The sequence below is a fragment of the Nycticebus coucang genome, chromosome 11 (genome assembly GCF_027406575.1).
Source record: "Nycticebus coucang isolate mNycCou1 chromosome 11, mNycCou1.pri, whole genome shotgun sequence".
In the NCBI taxonomy this organism is placed as follows: Eukaryota; Metazoa; Chordata; class Mammalia; order Primates; family Lorisidae; genus Nycticebus; species Nycticebus coucang.
This window is the reverse complement of record NC_069790.1, coordinates 27,158,009-27,178,415: the sequence shown is the minus strand read 5'-3', so window position 1 is coordinate 27,178,415 and position 20,407 is coordinate 27,158,009. Positions and strand designations below refer to the sequence as shown.

General features: G+C 44.0%; 1 protein-coding gene across 6 annotated transcripts in view; it reads right to left on the bottom strand.

Moving 5' to 3' along the window:
- Positions 1-375: 375 nt before the first annotated feature.
- The window catches only part of NOD1 (nucleotide binding oligomerization domain containing 1), a 59,660-nt gene continuing 39,628 nt past the window's right edge, over positions 376-20,407 (bottom strand). For all 6 annotated transcript variants that reach the window (XM_053608389.1, XM_053608385.1, XM_053608384.1 and 3 more), the window contains 4 exons: positions 19,597-19,680; positions 15,842-15,925; positions 11,877-11,960; positions 376-2,229 (listed from right to left, as the gene is read on the bottom strand). In XM_053608389.1, the coding sequence (XP_053464364.1) occupies positions 2,157-2,229; positions 11,877-11,960; positions 15,842-15,925; positions 19,597-19,680 (325 nt within the window). In that variant the 3' untranslated portion in view covers positions 376-2,156. The remainder of the gene's footprint in view (positions 2,230-11,876; positions 11,961-15,841; positions 15,926-19,596; positions 19,681-20,407) is intronic.

Sequence of the window (20,407 nt, the reverse complement as noted above, 5' to 3'; positions counted from 1 at the left end):
CCAGACACTCCTTCCATTTCAGCAGCTGAAGTCAGGACACCTGGCAAAGTCTCATGGCCTGGTTCTGATCTCTATTATGCAGGGAAGACATGCGTATCCCACCTGTGTTCACTAGGTTGACCCTTACATGGCAGTGCTCTTTAGTAATAATGACGAAAACTAATAACCGTGTTTCTCACTGACAAAACTAAGATAGTGCAGGAAGCCTGACCTCGAATATTTTGGGGTTTCACTTTGAGAACTTCCAGTCCGGTATTTGACCTTGTTGGAAAGTTCCCTCAGCCTGGGGGTGAGAGCAGGACAACCTGGGAGACCTGCAGTGAGCAGAAATGAGAAGGGCCAGGTTTGTAATAACTGATGCATGTGAGGCAGGGACCTTGTGCCAACTACATTCCATAACTTCTTGTTTAATCCTCCAAAAACATCGTGAGTCAGGGCTCTCAGATTCCTACTTTTCAAGGAGGAAATACAGATTCTGGCAGTCTCAGACTGGCCCAAATCCATGCAGCTAGGAAATGGCAGAACAGGAGCTCTACTGGGTTGATGCTATGTGGCCACATGGTGACTTTACATGGCTTTTTTTAATAAATTCCAAGTTAGCATAGGCATGATATGTATGAAAATATGGGAGCTGTAGTTCCTATCCCAAAATCAGCCAAGGTGTCCTACAGACTCTGAGAATTCAGAGGTCTGCATGCCTTCCCCTGTTGTGTGCTGCCCAGGATTTTAGTGCTACTTGGCCACCTGGGTCCTCTACCCAACAGTGAGAGTAAACCAGCCTGCAAGACCTACCACAGTGCAGGGGTGAGGGCCCAAAATGTGGCCCACTTGACCTGTCCTGGCCCCTGACTCCATCTGTATAGATTCAGAGGCCATATGGAGAGCCCCAGATGCTGCTTCAGCCTTTTCTTGTCCGATGTTAAAGAGGCCTTCAAACGATCACACTGTTGATCACACTGTTGATAACCTCTGGGCCCCCATAGTCAGACTTCTCCTCAGCACACTGCCCTGGAGCCCCGCAGTGCGGAAGTCAGGATGGGCCGCAGGAACACAGGCATGCTCATCCTGGCTGAGTCCCTTCAGAAGATTCCAGAATCAGCCCATGAGAAATAGCCTTTTCGATATTAACAAATGAGTTGGCACAAGGACAGGTTACCTAGTGATGTCGCCCACCCCCATCACCCACCAAGCATCCATCATTCACCCAACCGTGGTGAGGGGTATCTGACCAACATGCTTTCTACCAAGTTCCCAGCCAAGTCCCTGAGTCTTGGCTGTGGTTCATTCATTCTCCAACTGCTCACGGGGGCAGGAAGAGACTTCCCGTTCTCAAGACGCAAGGGATATAACTTTAAAAAAATTGTTTTTAAAGAGATAAAAAAAGCTTCCATTCACATACTGGGGCCATAAAGGCAAGCCAGACTTATTCATTTTGGACAGCAGGTATTGACTCTTCCTCCTGAGGCAGGGCCCCCATAGTGTCCACTCTTCCAGTAGAGGTCAGCCTAGCTATGTAGAGTCTCGAATGGAGGCTTGACATTGTGAAGGGATTGCCCTTTCTATTAGGCTAGTAAGAGGGCATCCTCTGATCCCTGTCAGCAGACAGACTCCAAGACTAAGATGAAAAGCCTGTGACGAGTCCTTTTCTTGATACCAGCTCCCCCACTGTCCGTCCTCAGCATCTCTAGCTGTGAAGTGGGATAGATGGGTGGGCACTGGGGAGGAAGGGGACAGCTCATGTGTAACACCTATCTGTCAAGCACCTTTTTTTCCAAAAAGCTTGGCACGAGCTTCCACCAGGCCTTCCACTCTTCAACGAAATCAGAGCTGCTGCAGTCCTTAGGGTAGGTGTCTACCTGAGCTGAGGCTGGCCACCTCTGTCCTTCCCAAAGCCTTTTCCTCTCACTTCAGATAAAAATAATTCTGGGTATGCAATAAAGTCTCTTCACAAGCATATTTACAGAAACCACAATAGCTCCCCCTCCTTTTCTGCAAAATGAGACAGCTATTTAAGGAGATGGCAGTTGGGGCATGTGGACAGGATGTTGGCAGCCCCCTCGGCAGACCCCCAGAAGGCATCTGACAGGAGGAAACTGCACAGACTCGCTGCCGACGACCTCCCAGGGTGAAGACCCCACGTACAGGGAAGCGTCCTCTCAGAAACAAACCAGCCGATTCTCATCTTCAAAGACTTTGGCCTCCTCTGGCTTTATTGGGTTTCCATGTAAGCTGTCGAAAAGGTGGAAAACAAAGAACACAAGTAAACGTTAGGGGCTGTTATCTACCCCTTCCCAACCCACACTTGTCACACATACTTGCCCAACACATGACACTGACACTAAAGAACATGCCTTATTAAAATAGCTCTTTCATGTTACTGTTCATCCTCTCCAGCTACCAATAGCCTCCGTAAACCTGAATTTAATAACATTTTTCAGATCTTGCCTTCCTTGACCCTAACAGGCATTTGGCTGTCCTGACTTCACCCTCCCTGAAGCGCCACCTTCCCTTCCCTTGGCCTGACAACATGCTCTCTGATTTTTCTCCTCAATCTGGGCACTCCACTCAGTCTCCCTTTCCATATGCTTCTCCATGAGACCACTAAATCTTGGATTTCCTCCAGGTTTAGGAATAGTCCCTTTTCCCCAGGTGATCTCATCAACACCATAGCCTTACTCATATGGGATACCTGGTATCTCCATGAGGACATTCCCCACTCCAGCATCTCAAAAGTGCCCACACTTCCCCAGGGTTCCCTGGCTTAATGAAGGGTACCACTCTCATCCAGTTGTGCAAGTTAGGAAGGTGTCCTGGTGTCCTCATATTCCTTCCATTGTGAAGTTCTATTTTAATTCCTAACATTCCTAGAATGCCTCCCTGGAAACGCTCTGTATGTTCAGCCCCACCTATCCTGATGTGAGCACCCGTTGTCTCTTCCCTGGATCACTACAATGTCCTGACAGGGTCTTTACATGTACTCTGGCCTCCTCAAATCCAGCTTCCTAGAAGAGCCAAGAGTGGTCTCTTCACGATGTAGATCTGATCACATCTCCTGCTTCCAACCCACCAATGATGTTCCATCGCATTTAGGATGAAGACCAAAATATCAGACTAGGACCCACATATCTTTTAGGGTCTCATCTCTGCCAGTCTCTTAGCCTCCTTCCTGCTGCCCCTTCTGTACTGTCTGAACCGCAGCGCCCATCAGCTTCTTGCAGCTTTTCAAGGGCACCATGCTTCCTTCTGCCTCAGAGCTTCAGCTATTCATCCTCCATGGCTTAGTGTAAATGTCACTTGCACAAGGAGACCTTCTGAAACCTCATCTGTATCTGTCCCTCCTGGCCTTCCCCTTTATAGCATCCATCACATTGTAATTAAACGATTATGTGAATGATTGTTTTTTCTTTAATGTGCATCTCACTAGCTGGTAAACCGGTGAGGCCAGGTCTAATTTATTCACCGTTGAAGTTATGGTGCTAGCACAGTGACTGGTGCTCAAACCAGTTATTCAACAACAAACAGTTATTTGTTGTTATTCAACAAATAAATGACCCAGTGCTAGTTCCCTGGGGACACACCCTGACCTTACCCAGGCCCTTCCCTCCAAGAGCTCACAGTCTGGAGGAAGTGGTCTCACAGCTGTTATAATGGAGTGTGATAAATGCTATCATTTACAAAGTCCAGATCATTGAATACCTCTAAGTTCTGTCTTTGAAAGCAGAACTCACCAAGGGACTTCAAGTTCATTTTAGGCAGAAATAAGGTAAAAATAAATGTCTATACAGATAATGTGTCCAAGGAGATGTGTTCATTGTAGCTCCAAGGGGAGCTGCTCCCTGAACCCTGGCTTTCCTGCCAGCTCAATCTCAGGCCCAGGGCCTGGTGTAGCAGTCCCTAGACAGGGCCAGCAAGGCCAGTGCCTTCCCAGAGCCCAGGCCCATGAAGTCATGCAGAGGAACATGCTCTGGCAGCTTCCAGGACAAGTCAGGAACTGGAGTGAAGGTACTCCCAAGTGCAGCTCCGGGGCTGCCTGTCCCGGCCTCTCTCACTCTCCCCTCCACCCTGACATAGTCGTTACACAGCTTTTAGATAGCACACCTTGACGTGAAAGACTCCTGGCCCTACCGAAATATGAATAGTTCCTTGTGTAGAAACAGTGGCCCTCAGGAGGGGAAAAATGAAGCCTGAGGAATTACAGTGGCTGCAGGTTTTTTACACTGTCCCAGCTGGCCATGGAGAAAAGTCCCGCTGCCCTTGCAGGTCTCCCAGGTTCAGAACAGGCACACAGGCCACGGTGCAGGTGGAGCTGTTTGGATCTCTGCTCTATTCCCTATGACAGTGATTTTCAAAAAGCTTCTGGACCAGAATCTCCAGTAAGAATTACATTTTACACTGTGAACCAGCATCTAGGTAAACGCACATATCCACACGCAAGTCTGAGATAAGATTAAGGAATTAATAATTCTCCCTACTATGCATCCTAGTAGTCTGTCTTTTTTGTTCAATTTCATTTTTAAATTATGATCCACGAATGAGTTCCACAGCAAAGTTTAAAAACACGGGGAGAGTGAGTCTGGGGAGGTTAAGACTCCAGGCATCTCTGGCTGGTGGGATCTGCCTATAATAATCCCTTTGAGGATACAGGGAGTCAGCAAGGGACTTCTGGACCCCAAAAGGAGGACAACAGTGGAAAACTAGCAAGTGGTTGTGTGTGTTTGATCGACCTAATCCCGCCAGCAGCCGTATATACAAGCAGCAGTGAGACTGCAAACCAGAAAGGCCTTACCTGTGAACTGTTTCAGTGTTTTTGGACTTGGCACTCAGTTGAACTGCCTTGGGGAGAGCTTGAGCAGGAGTGCAGAGAACTTTGGTCATTGTCTAGGGCCCCAGACTAAGCCGCTGAGCCGGATGGAGCTAATAGTGTTTGGCTGTGGGCTGCAAGGAGCCATTGTGAGAGAACTGCCCTGGCAAGCTCTGCCCTCAGGGTCACAGAGCAAGGAAGGGGCAGGAGCTAGTAACCTAGTGACTGAGCAGCCTAAAGTCGGGGACTGAGCTGCCTTACAGCCTTAACCTCAGGGGCAGAGTGACACCAGTTTTGACACACTGGAGCCTTGGACTGTTGCCCTGGGTAGAGTGCTGTGGCGTCACAGCTCATAGCAACCTCAAACTCCTGGGCTTGGCACCGCCGGACCTCCATAAGAGCTGCACCGTGACCCCCAACCCGCAACTCGCGTCTGCCAGGCCTCCGTATGCCCTGACCAGGAAATGCGGGAGCCGCACAACCTCCCTCCTGTACCCTCCATGCCTCCACACCGGCCCGCTCGTCTGGCCAGGGACTCTGGTAGTTGCGTGCCCTCTGAAACCCTACCTGCCTCTGTGCAGGCCCCTTCTCCTGGCCAGAGACTGCTGGAGCCTTGGGGTCTCTGTGCCAAAGTCACTGGGCACCAGGCACTCACAGAACCATGTGCACCACCTCCCGCCCTGTTGCTGGATCCGGGTGTGTCACACTCTGTAGCTACTTCCACAACCAGTACTCCCTGACTGGGGCAGCCCCAGAGGAACTACGCAGGGTCACTCCCTACAAAAATCCACCAACAATAGAGTGATCCCGCCGGGGTCTAATCTTGGAGAGACACCTCCACAACTCTGAGGATGGCCAGAGGCAATGGTGAAAAACAATCATGAGGTGAAATCAACAGAAAAATTCTGGCAATATGAATAATCAGAGTAGATCAACTCCCCCAAGGATCAATGGGGCAGACACAGCACAAGATCCCATGCACAAACAAATAGCTGAGATGTCAGAAATCAAATCCAGAATCTGGATAGCAAATAAGATCGAATTAGAATTCCAAGCAGTAACCCAAAAGATATCTCAAGAATTCAACAAATTCAAAGACCAAACGACCAAAGATTTTGACGCATTGAGACAAGAAGTTGCAGCCCTCAAAGATCTGAGAAACACAGTAGAATCCCTCCCTCAGTAACAGAATGGAGCAAGCAGAAGAAAGGATTTCTGATATTGAATACAAAGCTTTCAAATGCTCCAAAACTCTCAAAGAGGAAGAGAAATGGAGGGCAAAAACAGATAAGTCTCTCAGAGAGCTCTGGGATACTTCAAAGAAAACCAATATTCATCTTATAGGGATCCCCGAAAGTGATGAAGTGGCTTCACAAGGCACAGAGTCTCTTCTCCATGAGAATATGAAGGAGAACTTTCCAGACATGCCAAGAGATTCTGAAATTCAGATAGCAGACAGTTTCAGAACTCCAGCATGACTCAACCCAAATAAGACATCCCCCAGACACGTCATAATCAATTTCACTAAAGTTAATATGAAGGAGAAAATTCTGAAAGCAGGCAGTCAAAAGAAAACCATCACCTACAAGGGCAAGAATATTAGAATAACTGCAGATCTCTCTGCTGAAACCTTTCAAGCTAGCAGAGGATGGTCATCAACTTTTAATCTCCTAAAACAATATAACTTTCAACCCAGGATTCTGTACCCAGCTAAACTGAGTTTCATTTATGACGCAGAAATTAAATACTTCAATGACATTCACATGTTGAAGAAATTTGCCATAACAAAACTAGCTCTCCAGGATATTCTCAGACCTATACTCCATAAAGACCAGACACCATAAACGTAAACCCACCCAGAAAATTCTGATCAAATTCCAACTTCCACAGTCACAAAAGGACTAAAAATGCCCACTGGACTCTCAAAAGGCTTATCAATATTCTCAATTAATGTGAATGGTTTAAATTGTCCTCTAAAGAGGCACAGGTTGGCTGACTGGATACAAAAACTCAAGCCAGATATCTGCTGCATCCAAGAATCGCATCTTACATTAAAAGACAAAAATAGACTCAAGATGAAGGGATGGTCATCTATACTCCAGTCAAATGGAAAGCAGAAAAAAGCAGGCATTGCAATCCTATTCGCAGACGCAATCGGCTTTAAACCAACTGAAATAAGGAAGAATAAGGATGGACACTTCATATTTGTTAAAGGTAACACTCACTATGATGAGATTGCAATTATTAATATTTATGCACCCAACCAGAACGCACCTCAATTTATAAGAGAAATTCTAACAGACATGAGCAACTTGATTTCCTCCAGTTCCATAGTAGTTGGAGATTTTTAACACCCCTTTAGCAGTGCTGGATAGATCCTTCAAAAAGAAGCTAAGCAAAGAATTCTTATATTTAAACTTAACCATTCAACATCTGGACTTAACAGACATCTACAGAATATTTTATCCCAGCAAAACTGAATACACATTCTTCTCATCAGCCCACGGAACATACTCCAAAATCGACCACATCCTAGGCCACAAATCTAACCTCATCAAATTTAAAAAAATAGAAATTATTACTTGCATCTTCTCAGACCATCATGGAATAAAAGTTGAATTCAGTAACAACAGGAACCTGCATACCCATACAAAAACATGGACACTAAACAACCTTATGCTGAAGGGTTATAGATGAGATTAAGAAGGAAATCACCAAATTTTTGGAACAAAACAATAATCAAGACACGAATTACCAGAACCTCTGGGATACTGCAAAGGCAGTCTTAAGAGGGAAATGTATAGCATTGCAAGCCTTCCTCAAGAAAACGGAAAGAGAGGAAGTTAATAACTTAATGGGACATCTCAAGCAACTGGAGAAGGAAGAACACTCCAACCCCAAACCTAGCAGAAGAAAAGAAATAACCAAAATCAGAGCAGATTTAAATGAAATTGAAAACAAAAGAACTAGACAACAGATCAATAAATCCAAAAGTTGGTTTTTTGAAAAGATCAATAAAATAGATAAACCTTTGGCCAACCTCACCAGGAAAAAAAGAGTAAAATCTCTAATTTCATCAATCAGAAATGGTAACCATGAAATAACAACAGACCCCTCAGAAATTCAAAAAATCCTTCACGAATACTACAAGAAACTCTACTCTCAGAAATATGAAAATCTGAAAGAAATCGACCAATACCCGGAAGTACACCACCTACAAAGACTTAGCCAGAATGAAGTGGAAATGTTGAACAGGCCTATATCAAGTTCTGAAATAGCATCAACTATACAAAATCTCCCTAGAAAGAAAAGCCTAGGACCAGATGACTTTATGTCAGAATTCTACCAAACCTTTAAAGAAGAACTAGTACCTATATTACTAAACCTCTTCCAAAATATAGAAAAAGAAGGATTATTACCCAACACATTCTACGAAGCAAACATCACCTTGATCCCCAAACCAGGGAAAGACTCAACAAGAAAAGAAAATTATAGACCAATATCACTAATGAATATCAATGCTAAAATACTCAATAAGATCCTAACAAACAGAATCCAACAACACATCAAAAAAATTATACAACACAACTAAGTGGGATTTATCCCAGGGTCTCAAGGCTGGTTCAATATACGTAAATCTATAAATGTAATTCAGCACATAAACAAACTAAAAAATAAGGACCATATGATTCTTTCAATTGATGCAGAAAAAGCTTTTGATAATATCCAGCATCCTTTCATGATCAGAGCACGTAAGAAAATTGGTATAGAAGGGACATTTCTTAAACTAATAGAGGCCATCTACAGCAAACCCACAGTCAATATCGTATTGAATGGATTTAAATTGAAATCATTTCCACTTAGATCAGGAACCAGGCAAGGTTGCCTGTTGTCTCCATGCTCTTTAACATTGTAATGGAAGTTTTAGCCATTGCAATTAGGGAAGAAAAGGCAATCAAAGGTATCCACATAGGGTCAGAAGAGATCAAACTTTCACTCTTTGCAGATGATATGATCATATATCTGGAAAACACTAGGGATTCTACTACAAAACTTTTAGAAGTGATCAAGGAATACAGCAATGTCTCAGGCTACAAAATCAACACCCATAAATCTGTAGCCTTTATATATACCAACAATAACCAAGCTGAAAAAACAGTCAAGGACTCTATTCCTTTCACAGTAGTACCAAAGAAGATGAAATATTTGGGAGTATAACAAAGAACGTGAAAGATCTCTACAAAGAGAACTATGAAACTTTAAGAAAAGAAATACCTGAAGATGTTAACAAATGGAAAAACATACCATGCTTATGGCTGGGAAGAATCAACATTGTTAAAATGTCTATCCTACCCAAAGCAATATATAATTTTAATGCAATTCCTATTAAAGCTCCATTGTCATATTTTAAAGATCTTGAAAAAATAATACTTCATTTTATATGGAATCAGAAAAAACCTCAAATACCAAAACATTACTCAGCAATAAAAACACAGCTGGAGGAATCACACTACCAGACCTGAGACTGTACTATAAATCGATAGTGATCAAAACAGCATGGTATTGGCACAAAAACAGAGAAGTAGATGTCTGGAACAGAACAGAGAACCAAGAGATGAATCCAGCTACTTACCGTTATTTGATCTTTGACAAGCCAATTAAAAACATTCAGTGGGGAAAAGATTCCCTATTTAACAAGGGGGTGCTGGGTGAACTGGCTGACAACCTGTAGAAGATTGAAACTGGACCCACACCTTTCACCATTAACTAAGAGAGACTCTCCCTGGATAAAAGATTTAAACTGAAGACATGAAACTATAAAAATACTTGAAGAAAGTACAGGGAAAACTCTTGAAGGATTCGGCCTTGGTGAATATTTTATGAGGAGGATTCCCCAGGCAATTGAAGCAGTATCAAAAATACACTACTGGGACTTGATCAAACTAAAAAGCTTCTGCACAGCCAAGATCATAGTAAGTAAAGCAAGCAGACAGCCCTCAGAATGGGAGAAAATATTAGCAGGTTATACCTCTGATAAAGGTCTAATAACCAGAATCCACAGAGAACTCAAATGTATTGGCAAGAAAAGAACACACGATCCCATCTCAGGGTGGGCAAGGGACTTGAAGAGAAACTTCTGTAAAGAAGACAGACGCACAATCTACAAACACATGAAAAAAAGCTCATCATCCTTAATCATCAGAGAAATGCAGATCAAAACTACTTTGAGATATCACCTAACCCCAGTAAGAGTAGCCCACATAACAAAATCCCCAAACCAGAGATGTCGGTGTGGATGTGGAGAAAAGGGCACACTTCTACACTGCTGGTGGGAAGGCACACTAATACGTTCCTTCTGGAAGGATGTTTGGAGAATACTTAGAGACCTAAAAATAGACCTGCCATTTGATCCTATAATTCCTTTTCTAGGTTTATACCCGGAAGACCAAAATTCACAATATAACAAAAACATCTGTACCAGAATATTTACTGCAGCCCAATTCATAATTGCTAAGTCATGGAAGAAGCCCAAGTGCCCATCGACCCACGAATGGACTAGCAAATTGTGGTACATGTATACTGTGGAATATTATGCAGCCTTAAAGAGACTTTACCTCTTTTATGTTTACATGGATGGAGCTGGAACATATTCTTCTTAGCAGAGTATCTCAGGAATGGAAGAAAAAGTATCCAATGTACTCAGCCCTACTATGAAACTAAATTATAGCTTTCACATGAAGGCTATAACCCAACTATAGCACAAGACTATGAGGAAAGGGCCAAGGAAGGGGAAGGGAGTGGGGAGGTTAGAGTGGAGGGAGGGTAATGGGTGGGGCTACACCTACGATGCATCTTAGAATGGGTACAGGTGAAATTTACTAAAGGCAGAATACAAATGTCTACATACAGTAACTAAGAAAATGCCATGAAGGCTACGTTGAACAGTTTGATGAGAATATTTCAGATTGTATATGAAACCAGCACATTGTACTCCTTGATTGCACTAACTTACACAGCTATGATTTAACAATTTAAAAAAAGAAAGAAAGAAAGAAAATAAAAACACGGGAGCTGTATCTCTTGATTTTTTGTTTGTTTTTTGGCTGTGAAATTCTTCTCCCCAATCATGAAGGGACAAAGTCGTGAATGAGTAACAACCCCCTAAGCTGAGGTTCATGGGTTCATGGAGGCTGTTCCATGGCTCTCAGAAGAGCTACAGTGGCTGCTGAACAGACAGCTGCTCTGCCCCATGAGCATCCACATGGGCCCAAGCCTCACTCTGGGAACCGTTGTCTCAGTCGCTGAGGTGGAGAACAGTTTCCTGAGCACTCGAGTCTGGGTTAAGGTGCACAGCCAGCACTTCAAAACCATCAGGCCCCTTTTGTCACATTACCCACCACATTCCAGCCTGGCGTGACACAGGTGCACAAACGTGGTGGCTGTTATCAGAAAACACCCACCAGGGCCCCTCCCAATATTCACCCAGACAATGACATTATTAACGGGGCTTCTGAGTAGGGGGAAAGAAGTGAAATGGGACTCAGCATCACAGGGGAGCAAATGCTGGAGTTTTCTCCATTAGTGTAAGGAAGTTCTCAAAGCAGAAAAAAAAAAGAAAAGAGCATAAATCAGCTCAAATGCAGCCTGGAAGTGTCTTACGAATCCCAGGAAGCCTGAAAAGGGGGAAAATGAGCTCCTATCTCCCAGCCAGCACATCCAGCTCTCAAGCGCCGAGTCCCAGGGTGATTTGTCTCTGCAGTAGAAAACTCCTTATAGACTATCACCCCGCCATAGCCACCCCAAAGATAGACAAGGACAGGACTAGGGTAGGGGCATGGGGACTATGGTCTGGACTGGATTCTAGTTTCCACTCTTGTGGTGCTCTTGGGCAAATTTGACTTCACCGGTCTGGACCTCAAGTTTCTACATCAGTAAAATAGAGATACCACCACTGCTTTACAGGGTTGTTGAAGGAAGAAATGGGAATGGCCCTGCATTCTGCCTGGCACAGACTCAGGGTGCTAAGCAAATAATCCTGTTGTTATTACTGTACTCAGCAGTGGAGGGATCCTACCAAATCTCCATGATGCCAGTGTTATTCTGCAATGCATCTGCCAGCCGGGCAAGCCCCCGGGCCGTGATCTGATTCTGGATAAGCCTGAAAGAAGAACATACCCATGTCAGACACATAATACTGCATTAAATCTGCCTTTTGTTAGGGAGTTGGGAGGTTACGGAGGGAGAGGAAGCCGGGTGGTCAGGGGAAGAACTGAATCCATGTAACTTTTTATCTGGCTCAAAGCATCTATATTAGATCCACCAGAATAAAGGACAGCTTTAAACATTTCTAACTTTGTGTATATGCACATGTAGATTATATATGTGTGTGTGTGTATTTGACATTTTTCATTGCAGAGATACCCAAACAAAAATGTTTGGGGACCACCAGTCTGAACAACAAATACTGAGAAAAGAACAGGCGGTTGGTTGTCTCCTTCTGGGTAGCTAGGGAAAAGCAAGGCACTTCATCACAGGCTCATTCTCCACTCCTATTTGTACAATAGGCTGCTACTAACACTCACCCTTAGAATTCTTGGGCACTGACCCAAGAAGGAAGTCCTATCCAGGGAAGGGCCTGCCACCCAGCGAGGCAGTGTCCATAGTGGTTAGACACTCCTCTCACAACCCCCACACCTCCCTTTTCAGCTATAGATAGACTTACCTATGTGTGCCTCAATTGTCTCATCTGTAAAACTGGAATAACTATAAGAGTGAGACCACACTAGATGTGTGAAGTTTTAGCAAGTGGGTGTGTACTGGGCATAGTACCCCATGGAAGGGAGCTCTTGTCACTGTCACTGACCAAGCCTGCAGGACCACTGTGCTCCCAGCCACACTCCCCCAAAGGCTAGAACCTTTGAGCTCAGTGGCAGAAATGATGACCCTCCAATGAGCATGACTACAAGCACACTGAACATTTTTGCAAAAGGAACAAAAATAGAACCCTGAAATGAACACAGAGTTCTGCATTCAGTTAAACTCTGCTGTTTTCTAGGTACCACCTTCATTGTGGCTGCCACTGCCACCACCCGTATCTTCTTAAGGGCAGAGCAGGCTGCCTCCAGTCAAGACTTGGCAAGAAGCCAGGAAAGAGAAGAGCACCCAATGTCCCTAAAAAGCCTGACAGTGTTCAGGCCCAGCAGCTGGGGCTGCCTCCACTAGGGCTAGTATGGCCTGTGAGTGCCCAGAGCAGCCCTTACTCTGTCACTAGCCTCTGTCTACCTCTACTTCCCCTGGAGGGTTGGCCTGGCAGCTAGAGAAGGGCATAAAAGAAGTCTGCAGGCTAAAAGGCAAAGAAAAAAAAATGTGAAAGTAGCACAGTCTGTTTTTTTCTCTCTCTTTTTTTTTTAATAGAAATGGACAGGCGGCGCCTGTGGCTCAGTGAGTAGGGCACCGGCCCCATATACCGAGGGTGGCAGGTTCAAACCCAGCTCCGGCCAAACTGCAACAAAAAAATAGCCAGGTGCTGTGGCGGGCGCCTGTAGTCCCAGCTACTCGGGAGGCTGAGGCAAGAGAATCGCTTAAGCCCAGGAGCTAGAGGTTGCTGTGAGCTGTGTGATGCCATGGCACTCTACCAAGGGCCATAAAGTGAGACTCTGTCTCTACAAAAAAAAAAAAAATAGAAATGGACAAAGTGTTCCTGAATTCATAGGAAATGCAAGGGACCCAGAATGGCCAAAACAATGTTGAGAAAGAAGAACAAAGTTGGATTTCAAAACTTCCTACAAAGCTACAGCAATTAAGACAGTATGGTCCTGGCATAAGGACAGACTTACAGATCAATGGACTAGAATAGAGAATCCAGAAATAAACCCATACTTGTATGGTCAATTGATTTTTGACAAGGGTGTTAATACCATTCAATAGGGAAAGACAGTCTTTTCAACACATGGTGCTGTGCAGCTGGGCATCCACGTGCAAAAGAGTGAGGTTACACTCCTGCTCTGTACTGTCAACAAAAGTTAACTCCAAAAGGATTGTGGACCTAAATGTGACAACAAAACTGTAAGACTTAGAAAACTTAGGTGTAGGATGGGCGCAGTGGCTCATGCCTGTAATCCTAGCACTCTGGGAGGCTGAGGTGGGTGGACTGCTTGAGCTCAGGAGTTCAAGACTAGCCTGAGCAAAAGTGAGACCCTCTCTCTACCAAAAATAGAAAAAACTAGCCAGGCATTGTGGCAAGTGCCTATAGTCCCAACTACTGGGGGGCTGAAGCAAAAGGATCACTTAAGCCCAGGAATTTGAGGTTGCTGTGAGCTATGATGGCACAGGACTCTCCCTAGGGCAACAGAGTGAGACTCTGTCTCAAAAAAACAAAAACAGGGCAGTGCCTGTGGCTCAATGAGTAGGGCGCCGGCCCCATATACCCAGACTGGCGGGTTCAAACCCAGCTCTGGCCAAACTGCAACAACAAAAAAATAGCTGGGTATAGTGGCAGGCGCCTATAGTCCCAACTACTAGGGAGGCTGAGGTGAGAGAATTGCCTAAGCCCAAGAGGTTGCTGTGAGCTGTAACACCACGGCATTCTACAGAGGGCAGCAGAGTGAGACTCTTAAAAAAACAAACAAAACTTAGGTGTAAATCTTTGTGACCTTGGATTGGATTAGGCAATAATTTCTTAGATAAGACACCTAATACAAAAGCAACCAAAGGAAAAGTTGATAATAGGTAAATTGGACTTCATCAAAATGTAAAAACGTATGCTCTTCAAAGATCACCATCAAGAAAAGGAATAATCCCAGAGAGAAAATATTTGCAAGTCCTATGTCTACCAATCCTGATCTAGCACCCAGAATGTATGAAGAACTCCTACAACTCAATAATAAAATGACAAGTAACCCAATTTTTAAATGGGCAAAGGCCAGGTGCAGCAACTCACACCTGTAATCCCAGTATTTTGGGAGACCTAGTGAGCATGCTCATGTGAGGCCAGGAGTCCAAGACCAGCCTGAGCAAAAGTAAGAGCCCATCTCTACAAAAAATAGAAAAACTAGCTGGTGTGGTGGTACACACCTACAGTCCCAATTACACAGGAGGCTAAGGCAAGAAGTATCACATAAGCCCAGGAGTTTGAGATAGCAGTGAGCTATGATGAGGCCACTGCACTCCAGCCTGGGGGACAGCACAAGATCCTGCCTCAAAAGGGAGTGGGGCAAAGTATATGGAAACATTTCTCAAAAAAAGATATGCAGATGGTCAGCAGGCACGTTAAAAAGACACTCAACATCATTAGTCATCAGGAGTATGCACATCAAAACCACAATATGATACTAGTCCACACCCACTAGTAGGGCTAGATTAGAAAAGATGGACAATATTGGTGATGATGGGGAGATATTGAAACTCACATATGTTGTTGGTGAGAGCATAAAACAGTGCCGCTGCTTGGGTTCCTCAAAAAGCTTAACCGAGAGTTGCCTTATGACTCAGCAATTCTAATCCTAAGTATATATCCAAGAGAAATGAAAACATGTGTTCATACAAAACTTGTACATGAGTGTTCACAGTAGCAACATGCATAACAGTCTAAAAGTGGAAAGGACCCAGTGTCCATAAACTGATAAAAGGTTAAATATCCATGCAATGGATTATCATTTAGCCATTAACAGGCAGTGAAGTATTGATACTTGCTACAATGTTGATGAACCTTGAGAACTGTTATGAAAAATATAGAGACAAATGATCACTGCATGGTTCCATTTATATGACAAGCCTGAGGTAGGCAAGTCCACAGGCACAGAAAGCAGATTAGAGATTGTCAGGCACAGGGGGAAGAGAAGGATGGGGAGTGATTGCTAAATGCCTACAGGAGTTTGGGGGCAGCAGTGAGAATGTTCTAGAATTAAATGTTGGTGGTCATACAACCTTGTGAATATACTAAAAACTTCTGAATTGCACACTTTAAAAAGGGTAAATTTTATGGTATGTAAATTTTATCTCAAAAAATATTTTTAAAAAGCAGTACAGTTCTCTAATTACCATAAATGCTTTAACGTCTGGTTGACTTTCAACATTTCTGCCATACTCTCTGCCACTTCATCGTTGAGTTCATTTTTGGTCAGCCTAAGAGAAAAAAGGAAGTGTTTGTTCGGGAGAGCCTACTTGGTACACACTGTTTAATGAGTTCACAGGAGCAGGTCCCAGCTGAGGGCTGCCAGCTCTGCAGCTGGTCACTTGCTGAGAACTCAGCCAAGCCAAACCCCTCACCCCCCACGAAAGATAAACAGAGATTCATTTCTAGTGCAAATCTTGCACCTCAGCGCCTGTTTCTGAGCCCTGCTGCCTGCTGAGGCACCCACTCCCCTGCCCCACCTTCGCTGAGCTTCAGATTTCACAGAAGATTGGGGCACACAGAAAACCAGAGGCCAGGGCTCCTCACATCCTCAGACTCTGGACCACCATTGGTAGCATGTGAACCAGATTAGCGCGAAAACCCAGAACTGCATGTTGAATTTGTTCAACACTTTGCTCTGAGGCTAGTGAAGGACCAGAGTTAAGTGACTAGAAGTTCAGGAGGTTTCTCAATTGTTCTTAAAAATAGAAGTGATCTGGATAAAGCCCTAAAACTCCAGCATAAACTCAGCCCTAAAACTCAGACCCTCTTGTGTGAGCAGATGAAAGAATCATTAGGAAGAAGAATGGAACAGAAAGAACATTAAAAAAATATATCATACTAGGATCTATAGAGAACTCAAATTAATCCACATGAAAAAAGCCAACAATCCCATATATCAATGGGCAAGAGACATGAATAGAACTTTCTCTAAAGATGACAGACGAATGGCTCACAAACACATGAAAAAATGTTCATCATCTCTATATATTAGAGAAATGCAAATCAAAACAACCCTGAGATATCATCTAACCCCAGTGAGAATGGCCCACATCTCAAAATCTCAAAACTGCAGATGCTGGCGTGGATGTGGAGAGAAGGGAACACTTTTACACTGCTGGTGGGACTGCAAACTAGTACAACCTTTTTGGAAGGAAGTATGGAGAAACCTCAAAGCACTCAACCTAGACCTCCCATTTGATCCTGCAATCTCATTACTGGGCATCTACCCAGAAGGAAAGAAATCCTTTTATCATAAGGACACTTGTACTAGACTGTTTATTGCAGCTCAATTTACAATCGCCAAAATGTGGAAACAGCCTAAATGCCCACCAACCCAGGAATGGATTAACAAGCTGTGGTATATGTATACCATGGAATACTATTCAGCCATTAAAAAAAATGGAGACTTTACATCCTTCGTATTAACTTGGATGGAAGTGGAAGACATTATTCTTAGTAAAGCATCACAAGAATGGAGAAGCATGAATCCTATGTACTCAATTTTGATATGAGGACAATTAATGACAATTAAGGTTATGGGGGGGAAAGCAGAAAGAGGGACGGAGGGAGGAGGGTGGGGCCTTGGTGTGTGTCACACTTTATGGGGGCAAGACATGATTACAAGAGGGACTTTACCTAACAATTGCAATCAGTGTAACCTGGCTTATTGTACCCTCAATGAATCCCCAACAATAAAAAAAAAAAAATATATATATATATCATTCCTTGAAGGTATATTTGGTTGTGCCTATCCAAATATTAAAAATGTTTCACTTTGGCCGGGCACAGTGGCTCACGTCTGTAATCCTAGCACTCTTGGAGTCCAAGGTGGGTGGATTGCCTGAGCTCAGGAGTTCAAGACCAGCCTAAGCAAAAGTGAGACCCCATTCTACTAAAACGAGAAAAACTAGTTGCACGTTGTGGTGGGTACCTATAGTCCCGGATACTTAGGAGGCTGAGACAAAAGGATTGCTTAAACCCAGGAGTTCGAGGTTGCTGTGAGCTATGATACCATGGGACTCTACCCAAGGTAATGGAGTGAGACTCTGTCTCAAAAAAATAAAAAATTAAATTAAATTAAATTGAATATAAAATAAAATATTTCACTTTAAGGGAATCCGTTAGACTTCAAGAAATTTACCCTGCAGTCTGTAAGGATGTCACATACACACAAGGGTTTATACGTTGCAGTATGCGCTATGGTATATTATCTGTCATAAAGTGAAATGTGAACACATTCAAGAATATGTCAGTAGGGCAGCGCCTGTGGCTCAAAGGAGTAGGGCACCGGCCCCATATGCCAGAGGTGGCGGGTTCAAGTCCAGCCCCAGCCAAAAACTGCAAAAAAAAAAAAAGAATCTGTGAGTAAAAACAAGTGATAGAAAAAATGGTGAATATCCATTCAAAGGGATTCTGTGCAACCCTCAGAGAAAATGAGGAAGAATAAAGAAAGAGGCCATAGCGTGGCCTAGAGGAAAGCTCCGTGTTTGCATGACTCACGAGCAGGCTGACCTTCGGCACCGGGTTTAACTTCTTTGGATCTGAGTTTTCTCATTGGTGAGGGTGCACAGTGGTAGTACAGATCTGATTGGGTGCTTGTGAAATTGAGTGAGTCAATTACATTTGTGAAAGACTTAGAATAGCAGGTGGCATAGAGTCAACACTCAGGAAGTTCTGGATAGTGACATTATTACTATCCATGGAGAGCAGTGGTTTTCAATGGAGGTGGTTTCCCTCTCCATGTGGCACTTGGCCACATCTGGAGATGTTTTTGATCATCACAACTGGGAGGCGGAGGTCAGAAGGGCTGCTGAACACCCTAGGATGCACAGGACAGCTCCTCATAGCAGAGAATGATTTGGACCAGATGGTCAACAGAGTCAAGATTGAGACCTTGATGTAAAGAATCATGTAAAATAGGTATAATGTATGGTTAAGATATTTTTTAAGCCACTTGCTAAACGCTATCCTATTTTTGTATATATTTGAATATACATAGAACAAAAAGCTAGAAGTAAAGGTTATTTTAGAAAGCATGAAAGAGGAACTTTCACTTCCAATTTTTTAGACTTGTGTCTTACTTTTTTTTTTTCTTTTTTCCAAAAAAGCACATACTTTGAAAATGTTAAAGTTCCCTTGAGGGGAAAGAATTAAAAATGCTGGCCAGTAGGTTTAGCATCAGAATCTTGTAAAGATGACATTTTTATTATTTTCAGTAATTAATTTAGCAAAATTAAATGAGCACTGAGTTGTGAGATGATACAACTCCCTCACCTGCAAGGAATTTGTAATACAGGTGAATAAATAAGATATAAGTAGAGAAAAATAGAAGATTAAATCACACACACACACACAAAAACAGGAAACACCTTCAGGAGGCATCATCTAGTTAACAAATACCCAGGAGTACAGAGAGAGAGGGGACTGTGGGCTTCTGGTGACAAGCGAGCTGGAACAAGAAGGCTAACTCTTGTCTTAGAGATGTGGAGAAGGAGCAGCCTGCATGGGGGGCAGGCAATTGAAGAGGAGGAAGGGAAAAAATGTTGAGCCCGGTGCACTAAAGTTGGTCTCTGCCAAAGCATATCTGAGCGTTCCAAGGATACGCCTGGCAGCTCACATGCCAGCCTGCCAGTTCTCCTCCATCCCAGGGTGGCAAAGAAGTCTAATAGTTTACACCTGTGCTCCTGGGGCCCACGTCCCCCTCCTGTGCTTCCCCCTATGCTTGTGCTTCTGGAGATGGCTATTTTCTCTTCTAGGAGGAATTAAATTACCAACCCAACTTGGAAAGGCCTAGAGTCTTTCCAGTTGAAAGGTCCCTTTTCAGTTAGGATTGCAGGCTATCCACAGCCCTTAGAACAATTCCCGAGACCCAAGCCTTCAAAATCACTCTGGCTATTACCAGAATATTCTCAGACACGTGTTCTGCTGCAGGGCCCTTGCGAGGCTCTTTCCTCCTTCTGTGGAGATGCCATTGAATGCAAGACTAGGAAAGAAAACACTTGGGTGAATAATTAAAGACACATCTACATTCAATTTTGGCTTCAACTCTCCCTGGAGATGGAACCTGCCCGGGCTGACTTGAGGCAGGAGACAAAAGTGCTGGGGCATATTGGCAGCTTCCCAGGCATCGTGGCTCCAGAGCTGATGCCTAGAACATGAGGACAGGTGTGTGACTGCTGTAAGACAGGCAGGATACGAAACGGGACGTCAGTGAAGCCTGCTTGCAGAATGCTGGACTGGGCTCAGCACCTCTGGTTTTATGTCCAAGCTGGAGGCTGAGGAGGCTGAGAATCCACCATCTTGGATTCTCTCTCAGTGGCAGGAAGGCCAGTGGAAAAGCCTTGGAGATAACCAGGCCCTGGGATTTGGGCAAAGGCCTAAAGAAGGGCTAGAAAGGAACAACTCTGTTTACAGAGAGGAAGGGTCTTCTCTGTTCCAACACTGTCCTGAGAATGAGGAACTGGCAGGAACCTGTTGCCCAGTATCCCATTAAGCTTTATCTGGACTTAGGAATTGCTTCCCCAGCCTTCAAGAGGTGTGTGAAGATGGCGGAAGGGCTGGAAATGTCCTATGTCTCAACTTGGGTGGTGGTTACAGTAGTGTGTACGTGTGCAGAAGTGATTGAGCTGAACACTTAAGAACAATGTATTTTACTGTATGCTTGTGCACCAAAATAAAACTTTAAAAAGAAAGAAAAACACACACATAAA